The sequence below is a fragment of the Mesocricetus auratus genome, unplaced genomic scaffold (genome assembly GCF_017639785.1).
Source record: "Mesocricetus auratus isolate SY011 unplaced genomic scaffold, BCM_Maur_2.0 Super-Scaffold_100004, whole genome shotgun sequence".
Taxonomy (NCBI): Eukaryota; Metazoa; Chordata; class Mammalia; order Rodentia; family Cricetidae; genus Mesocricetus; species Mesocricetus auratus.
In genome coordinates this window covers 97,481,358-97,504,207 of record NW_024429189.1, presented here as the reverse complement: position 1 = coordinate 97,504,207, position 22,850 = coordinate 97,481,358, and the positions used below count along the sequence as shown (strand labels likewise).

The 22,850-nt window shown below is 41.9% G+C and overlaps 1 protein-coding gene across 3 annotated transcripts in view; it reads right to left on the bottom strand.

Moving 5' to 3' along the window:
• The window catches only part of Atrn (attractin), a 143,235-nt gene extending 120,879 nt beyond the window's left edge, over nucleotides 1-22,356 (bottom strand). The window contains exon 1 of one of the 3 annotated variants that reach the window (XM_040744839.1): nucleotides 21,869-22,356. In XM_040744839.1, the coding sequence (XP_040600773.1) occupies nucleotides 21,869-22,272 (404 nt within the window). In that variant the 5' untranslated portion in view covers nucleotides 22,273-22,356. 3 annotated transcript variants of the gene reach the window in all.
• Nucleotides 22,357-22,850: the final 494 nt, after the last annotated feature.

The window sequence follows — 22,850 nt, the reverse complement described above, 5'->3', positions numbered from 1 at the left end:
CTGAATGTCTAGTAGAATTCTGCTAGAAATCCATCTGGCCCTGGACTTTTTTTTTAATCTGGTAGACTTTTTATTACTATTTCAATCTCCTCATTTGTTATGAGTTTGTTCAGGTTGTTGGCTAATTCTTGGTTTAATTTTGGTGGTTTGGCTGAGTCTAGAAATTCATTTTTGAGGTTTTCCAACTTTAATGAATAAGAAGTTTTAAAAGTATTACACTGAACTTCTTTAGTGTCTGTTATAATGTTTTCCCATTCATTTCCAATTCTGTTAATTTGGATACTCTCTATATATTGGTCAGTTGGTTCTTCTCAAGGAACCAATTTTCAGAATCACTGACTCTGTATTTTTTCTGTTTTATATATCTCATTAATTTCTGTTCTGGTTATTATTTCTTGCCATCAACTATGTTTAGATTTGTTTTTATTCTTCCAAATTTTTGAGTTGCCACATTAAGCCATTTATTTGTGCTATTTCTGATTATATATGTATATATATACACATATATATATACATATATATATATAAGCACTTAGAACTATAAATTTCTTCCTTGAGTAGAATGTGTATTCTTTGGTGTTTCGGTGGAATTTCTGTAGATATCTGTTAAGTCCATTTGATATATGATACCAACTGACTCTTATTTTCTTTATTTTTTGTTCAGATGCCCTATCTATTAGAGAAAGTAGAGTATTTAGATCACCTACTATTAATGGATTAATGTTAATCTATATATTTAAATCTAGCGGTATAATTTTTATAAAGTTGGGTACACCAGAGTACATGTTTAAGATTTAAAATATTCAAAGTCTCTAAAATGCTCAGTCTCTCCAAAACTCCAAAATCTCTTTAAAAATTTCTTAACTGTAGACTCCTACAAAATAAAAAATAAATTAAATACTTTCTTATTCCAAGAGGGAAGAACCAGGGCACAGTCACAACCAGATCAAAGCAAACCAAAGTCCAACAGTGTAAAGTTCAGGTCAGATTTCTGGGAATCACAATCTTCTAGGCCCCAAAGGGCTTGTCTCTTAGACTCAGGCAGGCTCCATTTCATAATACCTACTGCTGTCCTTGATGGTTGTCCCATGGTACCGGCAACTCTAAAATGCTGGAGTCTCTAGGCTGGCTGCACCTTCACCAATATCTCTCCTGGGCTCTCTTTAAGGACTGACCCCACCACATGGTACCAAGCCTTAACTTCTCTCCATGACCCCTTCAGTCCCAGGGCTTCAATATCAACTGAGGTTACACATTCACCAATGGCCTTTCCTGATCACTTATTGTGCCAAGCAAGCATCAGCTCCTTTCCATGACCCCTTCATGCCTTCAAAACCAATACTACCTGGGAAACATTTACACATTACCAATGGCTGCCAGCAAGAGGTACAACCATGCTATATTACCAGCCCACTGTATTAGAAGACTACAGCATCTGTGTGTAGACTCTGAAGGAACACTTCCCAGAAGAGTCTGCTCAATGACGCTGGCCACTTCTTACTCAAAGCCTATTCTCCAGCACCAGCTGACCAGATTCAATTGTCCAATAAAGCAAGGTCTCACTTCTGTGGTTAATTCAAAGTTTCAAATGCCCCCGATAGCATCTTTGAGAGACTCTCAAACTTTCTTCTAAAACTTCACAGGCCAGGCTTCCCCTGTCTGTTGTTCTTAATATCTTCCAACTTCCCACAGAACAGCTAGCTCAATAAGTTCTGAGCATCAAACAGCTTTTCTAACCCAAAGTTACAATGTCCTTGCACACTCCTCCCCAAACAGCATTGCCAGATCTGTTAGAACAATACTGTGGTAAACATCAAGACAAAATCAACCTGGGGAAGAGAGGGCTTATTTCATTTTACAGCTTGTAGTCCATCATCTAGAGAAGTCAGGGCAGGAAGTCAGGCCAGGACCAAGGAGTGCTGCTTACAGAATTGCTCTCCATGGTTTGCTCAGCCTGCTTTCTTATACACCTCAGGACCACCTGCACAGGAATGACAATCCACAATGGATTGAACCCTCCCATATCAATCAATAATTAAGAAAATGTTCCACAGGGTTACAGACGGGTCAATCTGGTGGGGTCAATTTCTCAACTGAGATTCCTACTTCTAAAATGACTGTAGCTTATGTCAAGTTGACATAAAACTAGCCAACACAGTAGTACTCACTGTAATCACAAAGCTGGGGAGGAAGAAACGGGAGGATCTCTCGGGTGAGACGGTCAGTCAACCTAACCTAACCAGCAAGCTCCAGGTCCTAGTGAAAGACCCTGTCTCAGAACACAAAGTGAATGGCTCCTAGGGAACTACACCTAAGTGGTTAAATTCTGGAACTAATACTAAAATTATTTCCACATCACCAAGATTCACCTTTGAAAGTGGTGATGGTGATTGAACCCAAACTCTTGTGAATGCTAACCCCATGTCCTACCCCAATCTCTTGTCTTTAATTATTTTTAAAATAATTCTTTATGCCGGGCAGTGGTGGCGCACGCCTTTAGTCCCAGCACTCGGGAGGCAGAGGCAGGAGGATCTCTGTGAGTTCGAGGCTGGGCTGGACCGATAGCCTCCGAAACAATACAGAGAAACCCTGTCTCATAAAAACCAAAATAAATAAATAAATAAAAATTAAAGAATGGTGCTCATGCCTTGATGTATGTGTATGTAGAGGTCAGAGGACAACTTTGGGGGAACCGTTCTGTCCTTCCACCATGAGTTTCAGATATAGAACTCAGATCATTAAGCATAAATGGCAAGCAGTTTTGCACCTACTGAGCCATTTCATTGGCCCTTGATAATAATCCTTTACAATAAAAATAAAATAGGGGAGGTAGTGGCTCACATCTTTAATCCCAGCACTCAGGAGGCAACAAAAATTTAGATGCACGCATACTCTAGTACAGTAATTTCACATCTGAGAACTTACTAAAAAAACATGAATATAAAAAGATGTTCGTACCAGGCGTTGGTGGCGCACGGCTTTAATCCCAGCACTCGGGAGGCAGAGGCAGGAGGATCTCTGTGAGTTCGAGGCCAGCCTGGTCTACAGAGCGAGTTCCAGGACAGCCTCCAAAACAATACAGAGAAACCCTGTCTCGAAAAACCAAAAAAAAAAAAAAAGATGTTTGCACTTCTAAGCAAGATTTGTTTTGTTTAAGGGTCTAGAGCCTAGTGTGGGGGCACACACCTTTAATCCCAACACTCCAGAGGCAGAGGCAAACAATCTCTGAGTTCAGGGTCATGCTGGTCTACATAGCAAGTTTCGGGCCAGCCAAAACTATGTAGCAAGATCCTTTTTCAAAGAAAAAAGAAAGCAAGGAAGAGGAATGGGAGGGAGGGAGGAACGAAGGGGATCTCACCGGTATTGGAGAGAAGCTCAGTGTGGTTAAGCAGTCTTGCTATGCAATCATGAGGACTGGAGTTTTTGTCTAGGCCCATATAACAAGCTGAGCATCTTGCACGTCCCTATAACCTCAGCTTCAAGCAGGCAGAGACAGGAAAATGACTAAGATTTGCTGTAATCCAGTGTAACCAAGAAAACAAGACCTTGGTGTTCAGAGAGACCCCAACTCCAAGGAACAGGAAAAAGGTAACAGAGAAGATTCCCCACACTTTCTAACTTCAGTATACTCACAGAAAGTATTCATACACACATGCATTCACACATGCACACATACATACATACATACATACATACATACATACATACCAACCAACCAGGACCCAAAAGAGGAAAGAAGGGGGAAAGGGAAAGGAAGGGAGTCTCATGTGACCCAGGCTGACTTAAAACTCTAGATTTCTCTGCATCTACCTACCAAAGCTGAGATTACAGGTGTACATCAACATAACATTTTTAAATAATTAAGGCACTTCCACACAATGCAATCTTAGATGACCTCCTTTCAAAAAGTAGCTACTAGGGCCAGCAGGATGAGTCAGTAAGTAAAGGTACTTGTCACCAAGCCTGACAACCTGAGGTGGGTCCCCATAGCCCACACAGGAGAAGGAGAGACCCAATTCCCAAAAGTTGTCCTCTGACTTCCACACAAGCACCATGACACACACAGCCCACCACATTTAAAAAAAATTTAATTATATAAGTAAGCGTTGGTAGAAAAGATACATTACTCAGTAATAACAGAGAGGAAAGCAAGAAACAACCCAGTAAGTTGATTATGCCACTTATGTAGAAACTGTGGAGGGAAAGGATATATAACAATTATAACTGTCCCCCATAAGATGCGTGTGTGTTTGTGTGTGTGTGTGTGTGTGTGTGTGGGTGTGTATATGTATATATAAATACACATGTGTGGAGAGCTGCGCCACACCACTCCTTAAAGATGGTGCCGGCTTCCACTTTCCACCATCCCGCCGGTGAGAGCTCTCAGTGATAAACAATTCCTTATTTGGCCTGCTCCCATCGTCATCAGATTGCTTATGCATTCTGGTGAGCCTATGGCTTGCGCACACGTGGCTGCTCAGGGTTGGCTGGCCTCGGCTATTTAGGGAGCAGGAGGGGTTTCTCCCGCGGCTGCCTCCACGTTGTTCATCAAGGTCCTGAATAAACCGCTTGTGAGAAGGATTCCTGAGTCGCGTCTTCCTCGCTGGTCGAGGTGGTCGTGACACATATGTATGTGTGTTATTTATGAAAATACATATCACAGTGCTGAAGAGATTGCTCAGTAGTTAAGAACACTTTTTGCACTTCCAGAGGATCCAGGTTGGGTTCCCAGTACTAACATCAGGTGGCTCACAATGGGCTTGCCACTCCAGTTCCAGAGGATCCAACATCCTCTTCTGACCTCCACTGTTCCTATAAGTACATACTTACAAATAAACATAAACAAAATGGCTTTTTTTGTCTTGTTTTGTTTTGTTTTTTCGAGACAGGGTTTCTCTGTATTGCTTTAGAGCCTGTCCTGGAACTAGCTCTGGGGAACAGGGTGGCCTCGAACTCACAGAAATCCGCCTGCCTCTGCCTCCTGAGTGCTGGGATTAAAGGCGTGTGCCACCAACACCCAGCAACAAAATGTTTTTTAGAAAATGAAAATAGCTGGCATGTCACACACCTTTCTTTACTGCTGGCTCTTGAGAGGCTGAGGCAGTTGGATCTTTGTTGAGTTTGAGGCCAGCCGCCTGGTCTACACAGTGAGTTCCAAGATAGCCAGAGCTACATAGTGAGACCATGTCTCAAAAAAGAAGAGAGGGAGAGAGGAAGGGAGGGAGGGAAGCTTATTTCATTTTCATGGTTTACTTAGTTGTATACAAAGTAACAACAGTGACTTTTGGTTAATCCAAAAGAAAATCTTCAACAGAGAGCCTGATGGCCACAGGAAAACAATTTTCATATATATTTTTTCACTTGTAAATAAATCCTTGTTTTAGAGAAGCATGATGGGATGTTAAATAAACTATCTTCAAACATTGAAAAATAATAAAATAAAATTGTATGAGGTAGATATAGACATAAACATATGTAAAACTGGTGAGAGCTGAGGCTGTAGTTCAGAGGGCTTGGGACACAGCTTGCCTATCTTGCACAAAACCCTATTGTTACAAAAAAAAATCAGACGTGATGGCAAGCCAGACTCAGACAGCCTGGACTATATGAGACAGTGCCATTAAAAAAACAAACAAAAAACAAAACACACGGCTGGAGATGGCTTGGTGGTTAAGGGCACTGGCTGCTCTTCCAGAGGCCCTGAGTTTGATCCACAGCACAGCCATGGCAGCTCACAACTGTTCCAGGGGATCTAATACTTTCTTCCACTTCCGACAGCAGGGCATGCACATGGTGCACATATGTGCAAAGAGCACCATACCACAAAATAAAAATAAATAAATATATATTAAATGGGTAAATAAAGTTGATGCACTGTATCATGCCAATTTCATGGCTGTGATCTTAGACTTCAGCCATGTACAATGCTACAGTAAGGGAAATAGGTGCTGAGTATGATCTCCAAATTTTATGAATTTATAATTATCTTTTAAAATACATTTTAAGAAATTATGGGAAGATTTGAAAACATACTACAATGCTACAGTAATCAAGCTGTGTGATAATGACATGAAAGAAATAAAAACGGATGAAATATAACTGAATAAAACTAAACTATTAATCTAGAGTAAATTGTTTTTATAAGAACTGCAACATCAATCAATGACAGGGAAACAATCTCATCAACAAATGACTCCAGAACTACTGTATACACAGCAAAAGAGCCAAGTTAGACCTCATATTATATACAAAAAATAAGTCAAAATGGATCAAGGCGCCAGGCTTTGGTGGCGCACAGCTTTAATCCCAGCACTCGGGAGGCAGAGGCAGGCGGATCTCTGTGAGTTCGAGACCATCCTGGTCTACACAGTGAGTTCCAGGACAGTCTCCAAAACAATACAGAGAAACCCTGTCTCAAAAAAAAAAAAGAGAGAGAGAGAGAGAGAAATGGATCAAGGCCCCAAATCAAAGAATTAATTCTATAAAACTCTTGAAAAGGAAACACAAGTGTCAATCTTCATAATCTAGTATTGAAAATGAAGTAATGAGAAATGATTGCTAATGGACATAGGGCTTCTTTTGCGTACAATGAAAATATTCTAGAATTAAATAATGAGAACAGTTGCATGACCTATGAATACAGTCAACATCATAGACTTGAACGTTTTTAAATGAATTATATGGTATGTGACATTCAAATAAATGAGGCAGAACAGATGATCAGATTGTATAAGAAAAACAGATTATGGAGCTGGAGAGATGGCTCAGCAGTTAAGAGAGCTTACTGTTCTTGCAGAGGACATGGGCTTGGTTCCCAGCACCCATGGGCAGCTCACAACTATCTGTAACTACAGCTCCCTTCTCAGGAATCCAAATCCTCTTCTGACCACTACAGACACCTGCAAGCATGTGGTGTACATACATACATACATACATACATACATATAAAACTGAATAATTATCTTTAATGAAGAACCATTATTAAAAAACAGATTTATATAAGGGAGTTTGGATAAAATCAATATTTAAGAAAAAATTTAAAAATTTAGATCCCACTCAATATATTTTTAAAAAGTAATAACACAATATATTTTTAAAAAGTAATAACAAACTCTGTTCAGAAGCTATAATATGCCAGAAGTTATAATTTTGCAAGTATATAAATGTGTTTTTAGAAAAATGATAAGTGGCAACTACATATCAATCTAAAATTAAGCAAGAAAATAATTCTAAAATTATTTGAAAGAAGTTTTAAAAGATTGGCAACCGCTCCCCAGACCCTCAAAAATTACAGTTGCAAATTTCACACAGGTGCATGAAACTATGTTAAGAAGGTTAATTAGGAGGCGGGAGAGATGGCTCAGTAGTTAAGAGCATTGCCTAGAGGACCTAGGTTTGATTCCCAGCACACAACTGTCTCTAACTCCAGTTCCAGGTGATCCGATGCCCTCTTTTGGTCTCCACAGACACACCAGTCACTTATGTAATGCACAGACACACATGCTGACAAAACACCCATACATATAAAATAATTATTTTAAGTGTTAAAAGAATGCCTTTAATTATAGCAGCCCAGAGTCATCAACAAGTAGAATCTCTATTAATTTGAGGTCAGTCTAATCTATGTATTAAGTACTAGGCTACCCAGGGCTACACAATGAGAACCTGTCTCAAAAATAAATTAATAAGCCAGACGTTGGTGGGACACGCCTTTAATCCCAGCCCTTGGGAGGCAGAGGCAGGCATATCTCTGTGAGTTCGAGGCCAGCCTGGTCTACAGAGCGAGTTCCAGGACAGCCTCCAAAACAATAGAGAAACCCTGTCTCGAAAAAAAATTAAAATTAAAATTAATTAGTTAATAATAAAATATAAAAACATAATCTTGCTTTTAGAAACAAGGCACTATTTACAAATTATATGTATTATATATATGAAACATACAAGGGAAATAAGCATAACACCACATACCAGCTATCTCAGGAAGATGGTAAGGAGAATAGTTATATGGAAGGGTAATACCAGGTCTTTGATATCTGTAATATTTACTACTTAGAATAATATGAAAGAAATTCATCAATACCTGGTGGTACATTCACAGATGTTCATTTGTTTATCTTTTTTATCTCTTCTACAGGTTTGAAATACAGGAGTGAGGATATAACTTTTGATAGAGTGCTTATCTAGCATCAAATAAAAAGCCAGGCACAATGGCTCTCTTAGTTACTTTTCTATTGCTGTGATAAAACACCAGGACTAAGGCAACTTATGGAAAAAGGGTTGATTTGAGGCTTATGGTTCCAGAGGGATAACAGTCCATGATGCCGAGCAGAGGCAGCAGGTAAAAGGCAGTTGGAGCAGCAGAGAGCTCACATCTCCATCCAAAGTTAAGAAGCAGAGAAAGTTAATTTGAAACGGCATCAGTCCTATAAAACCTCACAACCAGCTCCCAGTGATGTAACTTCCTCCAGCAAGAACATACCTCCTGATACTCCTAAAAAGTCACCAACTGAGGACCAAGATTTACGAGGGACATCTTGTTCAAAACACCACAGTGACACATGCCCGTAATTCCAGCACTCAGAAGGTAGAAGCAAGGTCAGAATCCAAGGTCCTTGGCTACTTGAGACCCTGTCTCAAAAAAAAAAAAACCTCCAAGAACTGGCACAGCACCAAACATCTGTTCAATTCAAGCAACCAAATACTTTTTGCCAATGTTGGTCAGAGTTTCTCAAACAGTGGTTCAAATGTCAATCCAGCTCAAGGGCAGTAGTGACATCTGTTAGACAGAAGTATGATGACATTCAAGCACATGTTATAGAAGACCATAAATCAATCTAATCTCACAAATTTGCCCTACAACCAACTTTGCCAAGCTTTCTGACCACAATCTTTCATAGCTTTATAAAGCATTATGGGGGGGAAAAAAAGGCAAAAAAAGCAAGAAGCAACTCTACAAAGTTGTCCTCTGACCTCATGGCATATATACATCCATCCATACATGTCATACACACAATAATAAATGAAATGAAGCCAGGCGGTGGTGGCGCACGCCTTTAATCCCAGCACTCGGGAGGCAGAGGCAGGCGGATCTCTGTGAGTTCGAGGCCAGGCTGGACCGATAGCCTCCGAAACAATACAGAGAAACCCTGTCTCGTAAAAACCAAAAATAAATAAATAAATAAATAAATAAATAAATGAAATGAAATACTTTTTAAACAAGAGAAAATTAAGTAACAATTACAGCTGGCTTGGTCTTTTCATTTGTAGGGAAAGGGGTAGAAATCTAAACAGGAAATGTGCTATTCTATAAAAAATGCTTGGAAACTATCATGTAAGTTAAAGCAAAAAAATTCTATGAAATAACTTCTAAAACAACTAGGACAGGGAAATTACCTATTTTTAACAGGAGAAATAGTCAAAAAAATTTTTGAGACAGGGCTAAATTTAATCTTTTTATATTAGTATAGATACATTATTTTAGATATATACCATAAGTAATATAGTCAATCTAAAAGAGCCTTTGTGGCCCTGGGGAATCAAACCTACGGAAGGCACATGCTATGCGGGCAACACAACCACTGAGCTTCAGCCCCAGCTCCAGTCCCTTCTGCCTCAGCTTGAGAAAGCAAGAGAAAGAGAATCTCGTGTGCACACACATACCCTCCTCTTGAAGTCACTTAGAACTGCCTTGAACTCACTTTGTAGACAAGAAGCCCTTGACATTTCTATCTTAGGTCCCAAGTAGCTGGGATTATAGATAGGCCTATGCCATTAGGTCAAATTTGATCTAAAATTAAATGTCATTTTAAATTATCTATAAGTCTTGTTTTTCTTTACATAATTGAAAGCACATTAAGCATGAAAAAACTTACTTTCTTTTATATCATTATAAGCTTTAAAATGTACATTGTAGACTGGGGATGTACCTCAGTGGCAGAGTACTTATCTAAGCATATGCAAGGCCCTAGATTAAATTTTCAGTACCCATCTCCACTAAAAAACAAACCCCAAACTCTATAGTATTTTCTTAGGGTCTCGACTGCTGTGACAAAACAACTTGGGGAGGAAAGGGTTTACTTAAGCTTACTGTTCCACATCACAGACATCACTAAGAGAAATCGGGGCAGGGACCTGAAAGTAGGAGTTGGTACATAGGCCATGAAGGAGTACTGCTTGCTGGCTTGTTCCTCATGGCCTGCTTAACCTTCAATCTTTTAGCACCCAGGAGCATGAGGCCCCTGGTGGCACTGCCCAGAGAAAACTGGGCCCTCCCACATCAATCATCAGTCAAGAAAATGTACCACAGGCTTACCCACAGGCCAATCTGGTTGGGGGCTGTGGTGGTTTGAATAAGAATGGCCCGCCTAGGCTGAAACATCTGAAACTTTAGTTCCCAGTTAGTAGAACTTTTTGGGAGGCCTTGTTGGAGGAGGTGTGGCACTGGGAATGGGCTGTGAGTTTTTAACAGCCAACACCAGTCCCAGTCTTTCTCCCGACCTCATACTTGTGAATCAGATACAAGCTTTAGACACTGCTCCAGTGCCATGCCTACCTGCATGCCTGCCATCACTCTTGCGGCCATGATAGTCATAGACTCACCCCCTGAAACCATAAGGAAGCCCTCAATTAGATGCTTTATTTTACCTCAATTATGCTGTCTCTTCACAGGAATAAAAAAGTAACTAAGACAAAAGCATTTTCTCTTATATTTTTGGCTGTGCCCCTAATGGCTGTGCCATCTCTCCAGGCTTAACAGCATTTTCTCAATTGAGGTTTCCTCTTCCCAGATAACTCTAATTTGTGTCAAGGTGACATAAAACTAGCCAGCACAATTATGATCCTTACAAATTACCTTTATAAGATTTATAGTGCCTGTCTATTATCACAGTACTACAGGCTGATCTAGGCTGTACACCAAGTTCAAGAGCAGCCTGAGCTACAGAATGAGGACATTTCAATTGAGGGTGGGGTATGGTGGGGGGATGGGGAGGTTGTGGGGGGTTTGGGGATATGCTGCACACCTTTAATCTCAGCACTCAGAAGGCAGAGGCAGATCTCTGTGAGTTCAAGTCCAGCCTGGTCTACATATTGAGTTATAGGTCAGCCAGAACTGAGACAGACCCTGTCTCAAACCAACACAAAACACAAAACAAGATTACAAAACAGGGACTGGAGGGATGGCACTGCAAGATGGCTCTTGACAACAATTTGAATCCCAGCACCCATATCAGATAGCTCACAACTACCTACAACTCCAGTTCTAAGGGATCCAACCTTGTCTTCCTTGGGTACCCATGCATATGTGCTCATACTCTTACACACACACACACACACACACACACTAACCACCACCAACAACAACAATGATAATAATAATAATTTTTAAGTTCAAAGACAGTTTTATTTGAGTTTAAAAGAAAAACACTCAGATTAGCAAGCTATAAATCTCAGCAACCACCCAGAGGAGGACAATGAAGGGAGAAGAAATGTCCTAAAGAAAAGCTGTCTTGGATGTTGGGGGAAGGGGGGTGACAAGACACACATGACAGGGAGAGAGGGAGGGAGGCTTTAAAGGAAGAGTAAGGAAGCCCAAAATGTGGCCAACATGTTAGGGAGAGCAGCCTAGAAAAGATGATAATTTAGAGAAGCTGTGGCTGGGAAAACTACTGCCAAAAATAAAGTATTCTTTAAAAAGAATATAAAAAAGACCAAGAGGAATTAAATTAAAATTTCATTCACTTAATAACTACCATATGCTGTTCATTTCAAATTCCAAAATAAAAGACACAATTCAGCCATGACTAAAATTAATTTCTATAAATGAAAAATAAAGAATTTTGAAGAAGTAAATATGCAGATACATAGACCTAATGTTCACTCAAAATGTAACTTGAAGGAGAGGGGAAAAAAATCTGAAAACTTGGAAGAATTAAAAATTGAAGTGTGAGACAGCCTCAGAAGGCTGGCTCACAGAGAAAGGGCAGAGTTCATGGACAGCCTGAGCTACACAACTCTAAGTCTCAGAAGAAAGAGGGAGGAGTGGAAAAAAGGAAAAAGAAAAAAAGAAATGTAATTTAAGAGATATGGCATAAATAAAACAAGGGGGAAAAGTACAAGAAAGCAATTCTAAGAAGAAAATGCTAGAAGAAAAGCTAGAAAATGTCAAATCAATGTTCCTGTAAATTTAGGACTAATTTGAAAGTGTAAAGAAAGAAGAGGAAAGAAAGTTACAATGCAAAAATGCTGAACAGTAGAGAATCTATAGATGGAAGTTACTTTTGTCAAACTGCATTTGAAAAAAATCACATACAATAGTAAAGCTCTAAGTGGGAAACCAGTTTCATCTCAGTGGCTGCTAAATACTCAGATACAAACATTTCACAAAGTACAACTGCAGCTTCATTTTACTTCTGGAAACAAGTTCATGTTAAAACCAAAATTAATGTAAAAATTCTGTTCAACCATAGTCACTTCTGTATTTAATTAAAAACTGTTTTGATTATAAATATACTCTGATTTCCCTCCGTATATTTATATCCATGCCTCTATCCTGTAGCAAATAAAACTATTTGACTGTCTTGGGGACCTTTAACAGAAGTAGTTCATGGTAATATGTCACAGTATGGAGAGCTGAGTAACCCTATTTGGCTAGCCCTCCCTCCATATGAAACTTGTCACAGCAGGAAGTTTCAATTGTAAGTGACAAGACAATTGTAAGGCTGAAAAACAAAACAAAACAACTGTGGTACCTCACAAACTCTAAACGCGGTTTCAGGAGAGAACTGACACAGATGCAGAAAGTCCTCTGCCATCCTCCCACTTTGGAATTCACCTGATTTGGGTGAATTCCTCTGCAAACAGCAACATTAACTATAAAACTCTAAAGCCGGTCACCACAGAAAGAAGACAAAGCCTCCTCTCCTTCAAACACACCCACAGAGAAGTCCCCAGTCAGACAGTCCTAAGAGTCCCTTTGATTAGACAGCTTAAATCACACGCCTCTCTCCAAACAGTCACTATAGCCACAAACCTGTGTGCCTTGATGGTGGGTAGTGTCAGCCAAGGACACACCCTGAAGCTGCGGGCTGTTAAAAGGCCACACCACGGTCACCTTCCAGTCTCCCTTCCTTCTAACACATCACCACTCCCTACCCACAGTGCACACAAACACTGGCTTCATCAACAATATCCATCTATGTTTCTGTTCCATTAACTATTGTGGGTTGAACTGTGTCATACAAAAATGTGTGTTGAAGCCTAACCCTGGTCTCTGTAAATGTGACTTTCAGATACAATCAGATTAGGAAAAGGTCATACATATACATCAACATGACTATGTCCATAAGGGAAGAGATTCTGTGTACAATGTATATTGCCAAGGAATGGTAGATTGCTGATACTCCGGAAACTAAGACAAAGGCATGGAACATATTCTCTCCAGTCTTCAGAGACAGGCGTGAACTATTTTTTACCTCATTTCAGACATGTAGCCTCCAGAACTATGAGGAAATCCGTTGTGATAAGCCAGCAGTGTGTGGTACAATAACACACTAGGAAATCAAGGCATTCAGTATGATAACCCATGCTTTGCCTATGCAAAAACTCTTGATTCCTTCTGTAATGTCTCTCGAGGGTCTAAACTCACTCAACCTCTTAGGTGTGCTCAAAGTCTTCTCCTCCGTGATATCTTCTATTAGAGCCCTGAAAACACTCTAACACAGCTAGCCCAGCATCATATACTGCCTGTATTTCTGTCTTGAAAATCTAACTACTTATGCCCACAATCATCTCCCCCTCAGAATTCTGGGCTCTCTGAGGGAAGAGCAAGGTTTAATTCTTGCCCTCATACTCTCAAAGTAGGGTACACTAACACATAATAATCATTCATGTGATAATCTATGAATTGAACGGTTGATGGCTCATCTTAAAAGAAGGTAATGTTGCCAGGAGAACTAACTACTTTTATAAAGAACTAAAGATATGCCAGGCATGGTGGCACCCACACCTTTAATCTCAGCACAATCTGTGACCTCGAAGCCAGCCTGGTCTACTCGGTAACTTTCAGACCAGTGATACCCTGTCTCAAAAAATAAAAATTAAAGAATTTTAAGGAACTGAAGATAAGGTCTGGCATATCCCTATAATCCCAATATGGGATTAAACCAGCAGTTTAAGGCCATCCTAGGCTACACAGGAAGTTCAAAGGCAGTCTGAAAAAGCCATTTATAAACTTGGTCAGGGCTTTAATTCAGTGGTAGAGTTTGCTTACCAAGGACAAGGCCCTGGGTTCAGTTCCCAGCTCAGTGGGGGGGGGAGGGAGGGAATAAAGGGAGGGAATAAACATAGAATTCAGCAAAGACTAAAAACAAAAAAAATAAATAAAACAAAACAAAAACCTACAAAGTGGAAAGATTTGACTGGAAAAAGGGATTCTCTATAGAATGGGAGGCTGATGCTCAAGGTCATTCTGTAGATAAGCAGAATCTTGCTTGTTTCTTTGGTGAACTTTTATTCATTTTCTGGGGAAAGAGCACACATGTGTGCCACACTGCTGGTGTATGGAGGTCAAAGAAAAACTTTGCAGCACTGGTCTTCTCCTTCAACTCTGTGGGTCCTATGGATCAAACTCACATTGTCAGGCTTGGCTACAAGTGCCTTTACTTCCATAAGAAGGGCTGTCAAAGAATTTTTCTGCCTAGAAACATAACACTTAGGAAGCTGAGGCAGGAGAGTCACAGTGAATTCAGGACTATCCTGGACTACAGAGTGAGATCCTGCAAAAAGAAGACAGTTTTCTGAATATAACAATGACACATTTCTAGGAGATTTTTGTGAGAACACTGGGATGGTTACAAGTCTCAGAGACCAGTTATATAGGTTGCAGCACAGACAGGTCAGCAATAAGATGAAGGGCCAGGTGCTCTTGAAAGCAGATAGACTAGGAGAAGCAAGCTAATAAACCTTTAGAGAGCTGCAAAGAGCCTCCTAAGGTTTGGGCTTTCCTTGGTTAAAACTAGGACTTGCAACTGAAAGAAAAGGAGGGAAGGAGGGAGGGAGGGAGGGAGGGAGGGAGGGAGGGAGGGAGGGAGGGAGGGAGGGAGGGAGAAGATTTTGTTTCAATGATGATATGAAGTTTGTTTAGTGTTAGGCTCAGCTCAGGAGAAGCTGAGAGCAAAACATCCCTTTAAATAAAGATGCCAGGAAATGACAGAAGATAGAGACATTCAGGAGAAACAGAAGACAAAATATATACATATCAGTCATATGAATAAAATAACTTTTATTAGAGTCCTAAGAAATGTTATAAAGAAGCTAGGCATGGTAACTCACACCTACAATCTCAGCACCTGAGAGGTTGAACCAGAAGGATTGCTGCAAGTTTGAGATCAGCCTAGACTACATATCAAGTTGTACCAGGCCAGTATCATACCACCCCACAAATATGGTAATGTACATGAGACTCTCAGCCCCAAGCATTCTTCCAAACTCTGAAAATATAGCATTAACAAGACAGATCTAAGTTGGGGCCAGGCATTGGTGGTGCATGCCTTTAATCCTAGCTCGCAGGAGGCTGAGGTAGGTGGTTCTCTGTGAGTTCAAGGCCAGCTAGGCCTGTTACACAGAGAAACTCTGTCTCAAAATACACACACACACACACACACACACACACACACACACAAAAAGGTTGGGTCCATGAGCATAAAGTTACAGTTTCGAGTTAGTAGCAACAATTACCTAGTAAGTATTACAAAAACATCAAACTTTCCATTTTCTTCTGTTGGGGAAGTCCCGTTATTTGCCTGTTATTTGTCAATAAAGTACTGTTGAGCCAATAGGAATCTAGATAGGTGGGACTAGGAGTCCAGGAGGATTCTGGGAAGGAGAAACACAGGAGAGTCAAGATGTAATGCCATGGGGGTAGGAAGCCCAGAACTATTCTCCGGTAAGAGAAATACTTAGATTAACAATTATGGGGTAAATACTTAAGTCAGAGTTAGCCAGTAAGAAACAAGCAAGGCCAACAGCTTCATAATTAATATAGCCTCCTGTGTGTTTATTTGGGACTGATGTGGCTCTTGAACCAGGCTGGCGGGAAGGCCCCTCACAAGGAAAAAGCTTCCCTTTACATTCTTCAAATTTTATTTTCAGAATTCCCTCTCTCTTGTTAGACAGGCATGTGTGTCCTTGGACCAGCAGCCAAAAATTCTAGTAATTAAGATGTTTTTATGCTATCTTTTCTATTATAAAAATTTATTTTGCTTCCTTTATTTTTCAAAGCATCTGCTCAGATCAAGACAGTCCTTCCAAACAAAGATCAAAAAGGTAACTGGACTCAAACAAAAATGAAAGGCCAAATGGTATCACAGTCAGCAGGATTTCAGAATCATACAAGGCCTAAGTTCAAATTCCAATTTCACAGAAGTTCTGTGGCCTTGGGCAAGTTATTCAATAAATCTGCAAGCTTTGTACTTTGGTGTAGCTCAGTGGTAATGCGCACCTGGCATGTAAAAAGTCCTGACTTCCACCTCCAGCATGGAAAAAGGAAAAAGCAAAACAACAAAGCAAAAAGCCAAGAACTCTTCAGAGTAGATGAAATAGCTCAGTAGGTTAAGGAACTTGCCACCTAGCCTGACAACATGATTTTGACCTCTGGAGCCCATGTGGAAAGAGAACTAACTCCATAAAATCGTCTTCTGACCTCTAGGCATGAGCACTTATAAATACACATCTTGCACTAATATACAAGCAATGTTTTTTTAAAAGCCCACTTCAAACTCAGTTTACCTACCTATGAAATAGGAATACTCAAAATTAAAAGGGGTAATTTCTAAAAGGCATTTTAAAGGCAAAATACCTAGGGGAGAGGGGAGTAGAAAAATAATTGAAATGAAGGGAGACGCGCTGTGACCATCACTTCTGTTACAGTATATACTGACACAAAATAAATGCAAATAAATCCTATTTCTTCCCTAGGAGGTACGTCTTAATGCAGCCAATTATGTGGATCTAACTCACTAAGCTACTCCCTTTCATCTTCCAAAAGTTTTGTACAGAAGGAACTTAAAGAATTAAATGTAAACCAGGCGTTAGTGGCTCACACCTTTAATCCCAGCACTCGGGAGGCAGAGGCAGACAGATCTCTGTGAGTTCGAGGCCAGCCTGGTCTACAGAGCAAGTTCCAGGACAGCCTCCAAAACAATACAGAGAAACCCTGTCTCAAAAAACCAAAAAAAAAAAGAATTAAATATATATTTCACACTTAACATATTTTATAAATAGATAGAGGCATATTTATTTATCCAAGAAATTTTTCAATAGTAATGTCACAAATAGAAAAAAAAACACTGAATTGTAATGAGTCACATAAAAATGAAAGTATATTACCTAGCCAGGCAGTAGTGGCACAGACCTTTAGTCCCAGCACTTGGGAGGCAGAGGCAGGCAGATCTCTGTGAGTTTGAGACAAGCCCGGTCTACAAGAGGTAGTTCAGGACAGCCTCCAGAGCCACAGAAAAACCCTGTCTCAAAAAAAAAAAAAAAAAAAGGCCTACATGATCTTCTAACACAGGACTTACAAAAATAAGTCTTAAAACCTGGGCCGCAAGACGGTTCAGTGGGTAAAAGCACTTGACACACAAGCCTGACAGCTTGACATCAATCTCCAGAACCCATTAACTTCTGACCTCCACACAGGAATCTTCTCGTGTACACAAAATGCATGAGCGTGAGCACAAACACGAGCACGCACACACACACATACACATACCTCTGCCTGCACACAAAATTAAAACAGACACCTTGACTTGATGCCATTCTAAACCAGCATAGTAAGACTGAGAATGTAGCTCAGTGGTGAAGTGTTTACCTAGCACACAGAAGGCTCTGGATTCAAGACCCAGTACAATACTACACTGAAAATTAGAATTAAGTCAAAAACGTATCCACTCAATGCTTCTCAGTTTAACTGAAAGAAGAAAAGAAAGGTAGGAAGGGAGGGAGGGAAAGGGGGGGGAGGAATCAAACCAGGATTCATATTACTGTAATCAATGGCAACATTTAACTCTGCTCACCCTCAAAGAAAAATCATTCAACTTCCTCCTTTTTTTCATATTTATTTACTTATTCCTAATTTCTGAGACAACCTCAAGTAGCCCCACATTACTCTTGAACTGCTATGTAGCTGAAGCTGGCCTTGAACTGTTCCACCTGCCTCAGCTTCCCAAGAACTGCAATTACAGGTGTGAGACAGAACACCCTGTCAGGAAATGTATACACATATATTTTTAAGTTGTTTTCAATATATTTGCTGTGTATTATGCACCATGCATTACCTAGTACCCATGGAGATATGAAGAGATCATCAGCCAGGACTTCCAACCATTGAGGCAACTCTCTAGCCTTTTTATTTTTTTTTTTTTTACTTTTTTTGAATCAGATTCAGAAAGACCTCAAACTTGCTATGTAGCCCAGATAACCCAGGTTGACTTTTGAATTTCTGATCTTTCTACTTCTACCTCCAAAGTTCTGGGATTACAGGTGTGTGCCACCACTCCTGATCTTTCAGAAGCCATTTACTATAACAATATTATCAGAGGCAGTCACAATTGTTTGCCCAGGAAAGTACACTGATAGCAATTAGAACAAACTCAAAGGGAATGTCTGTAACAGTCACTTACATATCAGAGCATTTGCAGCATTATCAGGAGAGCCTGCCCTCAGTTTAAAAGGCTCCTTTAGACACTCAGGTCTTTTTCTCTCCCTGGCATTCCCTTTTATAGGTAGATGACCCCAGCCAACAGGTACATGCCTTGAAAGCACCCCAAACTCAGTGTGTATAAAACTAAGCTTAGCCGGGTGTTGGTGGCCCACACCTTTAGTCCCAGCACTTGGGAGGCAGAGGCAGGCAGCGGATCTCTGTGAATTCGAGACCAGCCTGGTCTACAAGAGCTAGTTCCATAATCCCAGCACTCGGGAGGCAGAGGCAGGCGGATCTCTGTGAGTTCGAGGCTGGGCTGGACCGACAGCCTCCAAAACAATACAGAGAAACCCTGTCTCGTAAAAACCAAAAAAAAAAAAAAAAAGAGCTAGTTCCAGGACAGCCTCCAAAGCCACAGAGAAACCCTGTCTCAAAAAAACAAAAAACAAAACAAAACAAAAAAAAAACTAAGCTTATCTCAGCCTTCCTGTGTTTTCACACAAAATAAAATCTATTTCACTCACCATCACTCTCTTCCAAGAACAAACCAGCCTGAAAGAAAGACCTAATCATTTTTTCTCTCCAACACCACATGATATCTACCATGTCTCCATTACCACTGCCTTGACCTACTTCAACAGTCTCTATCAGCTGCCCATGATTTCTAATGTCCAACGTTAACCCACCTACTCCAAACAATACAGACAATCCTACTCTGTGCCTCCCAGATTTTCAGAATTTGAAGATCCCTCCATCCATTGATCTTGGAAACATCTAAAGTCAACTGACCTTCAATGTTATTACTGTTCTGGCTCCAATCTATAAGTCTATATTGAAAAGAGAGTGGTCTGTTGCATTCCATTGCTCATGGGTGAATGTTCAAAATTCTAAATGCACTTCCTTACCTTCCTTGGCATGACACAGTCCTCTCTCTCTAGTCACTCTCTCTAATCTGTCATGATACCACTCATTCCCCATCTTGGCCCATCAACATCAGTGCTCAGGAACATCTCAACAGAAAGATGATTCTTAGTCTCAGTTTTAACCAAGTTAGCTTCTGTTGCTATGTTTCACCTCCACAGTAATGCAACAGACTGATTACTTAAAAAATTAAAGAACTTTTAAGAATCATTTATTTCAACCAGGCAGTGGTAGCATGCCTTTAATACATGTCAGAAGGCAGAGGTAGGTGGACCTACAGTTCGAGGCCAGCCTGGTCTACAGACCGAGTTCCAGGACAGCCAGAGCTATACAGAGAAACCCTGTCTCAGTGAGTTTTTTATTTTATATATAAGTGTTTTGCCTGCATGTGTGCCTGGTACACTTGGAGGTCAGAAAAAGATGTCATTAGATTTCCTGGAAACAGAACCACCATGTGAACACTGGGAACCAAACCCAACTCCTCTGCAAGAGCAACAAGTGCTCTTAACCACTGAGCCATCTCTCCAGCTCCGTTATGGCATTTTTATTCCCAAACTAAAAGATAAATTCCACAAGAACAAAATTAGATCTGTCTTGTTTGCCATTATATCTCACAATCTAAAATAGAAGCTCTTACTTATCAATATGTGCAGATGAACAAGATTCGTAAATCACAACATCCTAAACTTTAAGACCAGCCCACAAAATACTGGTCCCAAAGTTACTTGGTTTCCCCATTCATAAAACTTAAGAGCTCGCTGGGTGGTGGTGGCGCACGCCTTTAGTCCCAGCACTCAGGAGGCAGAGGCAGGCGGATCTCTGTGAGTTCGAGGCCAGGCTGGACCGACAGCCTCCAAAACAATACAGAGAAACCCTGTCTCGTAAAACCAAAAAAAAAAAAAAACTTAAGAGCTCATCTTGTCACTATTCTCTGAGTCCCCTAGAAGATCTGACATCATCAGTAATGTTAACATTCCAAACTGCTTCACAACTCTCTTCTACAGGAGCAACAGCAAAACTGCATCTTCCGGCCTCCACCACTGTGTCTGCACCCTTCTTTCTATGTGGAACTCTTGTCCCCAGCTGCACATCTGCAAACCTACTTAACCTCATGTGTGCCTGGTGCAATTGGAGGTCAGAAGATGTCACTTCCTCCTCCAAGTCTTCTCTGCTTACTCCTAGCCAGTCACACACTCTCTGCCCCTTCATTTCCAGAGGTGCTCCTGCCCCCCCTTTCAGGTCTCAGAGCAAGCAGCACTCATATGGGTGGCTTCTAATGTCACCAGCGTCAGAACCCTGTAAGACCACCTGTTAGTATTCTGATGATACCTATCTGAAATTAGCTTGCTCATCCTTTTGCCTGTCATCCCTCATCAGAACCTAAGATCAATGGGAGCAGGAACCCGATTTGTCATGTTCACCACATTTCCTCACTCTCCCCTGTCAAAAGGGGAACAGAGTCAACAAATATCTGCCAAAATTATGGATGACCCTGTAGTTCTTATAACGTGGGATCCTGTGTTCATCAACTTACCCTTGCTGTATTCCTATGTTCTTGTAGACCACATCAAACTGTGACTAATCTACTTGTGTGTATTATCCAGAAATCTTTTCGAAACAGAAACAAGTAATAGATAAAAACTAATTAATTAGTCAGTGATCTCTCCTGCCTCAAACCAGGCCAACTCATAACTGCATGTTATGGGGACTCCAGGGCTAACAGGAATCTCCTCTCTAGACAGCCGATTCCAATATGCCACCAACAGTGAAAACCCAAAAACTAGCTTCCTCACTTTCCTTTGAACGACAATCACTGGTACTTCTATCCTAAAATCTCACACTCCAGCCCTACCCTTCTGTTTCCATCCAACATGTCACTTCCACAGCTGTGCTTCTACGAGGTACTTACATCTCCAATCTCTTGGGACGACCAAAGGTAGTGCTTAAGAACTGGCTCGCTCACCTTTTCCTTGGTATCTCGTTTATCCTAAATAGACCCGTTTTCAGGGCCGGCTTTTATACTCTTCAGAACCCGAATCTAAGCCACAGCAACAAACGCCTCCAGTGTTCCCATTCCTTCTCAGCCTTCCACCACAGGAAGACCCCAAGGCCACAAATGTACACCCCTGCCAGGAGACAAGCGACCCTCAAATACAGTGGGGCAAGCCCTATCCTACCGATTTCATGCCCCGCACTGCCTCGGGCCTGGAACGTCGGGTTGGGCCTGCACCCCCCAACACCCGCACTCACCTGAAGCGGCCCCCGCAGTGCTGGCATTGCTCGCCCACCCAGCCCGCGGGGCAGACGCACTGGCCAGTGCCAGGGTTGCAGCGGCCGCCGTTGACACACGGCCGGTCACATTCCTTGGCCTCGGCTGCGGCCGAGCCTGACACCGCCGCCGACACCGCCGCGGCCTCGGCCTCTCGGGGCAGCGGCAGCAGCAGTAGCGAAAAGAGCAGCAGCAGCAGCAGCAGCGGCGGGGGCAGAGCCCGCGACACCACCCACGGGAGACACAATCCCGCGCGCGGCCCCGGCCTCCAGGCCCCAGTCGCGGCGCAGAGTCGGTACTGCTCGACCTTCCTGCCCGCGGGCGCAGCTGTCGCCGCCGTGCTCCCCCTCAGCAGCGCCTCAGTCGCCGCCGCCGCCGCCACCATCTTCCTGGGGCTGAGCCGGCGCCCAGCGAACACATACACACCCCGCACGCCGGCTCTGCTTCGCCTGGCCGTGCTGGGCGGGGCCGGGCGACGGTGGCCCGACCGGTCCATATCCAGGCGGAGCTCGGGCTACGCGGCGGGCGGGGGCGGGGCTGGTGTGCGCGGTAGGCGGGACCACTCAGTCCTCTCGCTTGCGGGATGGCCCAACTGGCTCAGTCCCAGGGTCTTGGTGCGGTTGAACTCCTCCCGGGCGGCGGAGGCCTTCTGCTTTTCACATCGTACCACTGCAAGATAGCTAGTGCCTCCCTATGGCGACTGCCTGGCTCTGCTAGACAAGCTGACTACGGTAAGTGTTACCCTTTGGACGCCTCCTGCCCATCAGCTCGTTGCCCCAACATCTTGGTGACAAGCAGAGCCAAAGAGGCTGCCTAATGGTGTGGTGTGGTGTGGTGTGGTGTGATCCTAGCTGCGACCCTGCAAAAGTAGACGAAATGGCACGTGTGTTAAGAACCTGACATTTGAATAAATGTGTAACAGACAGAATGCATACACATCCAGACCTCCCTTGATAGCAGATT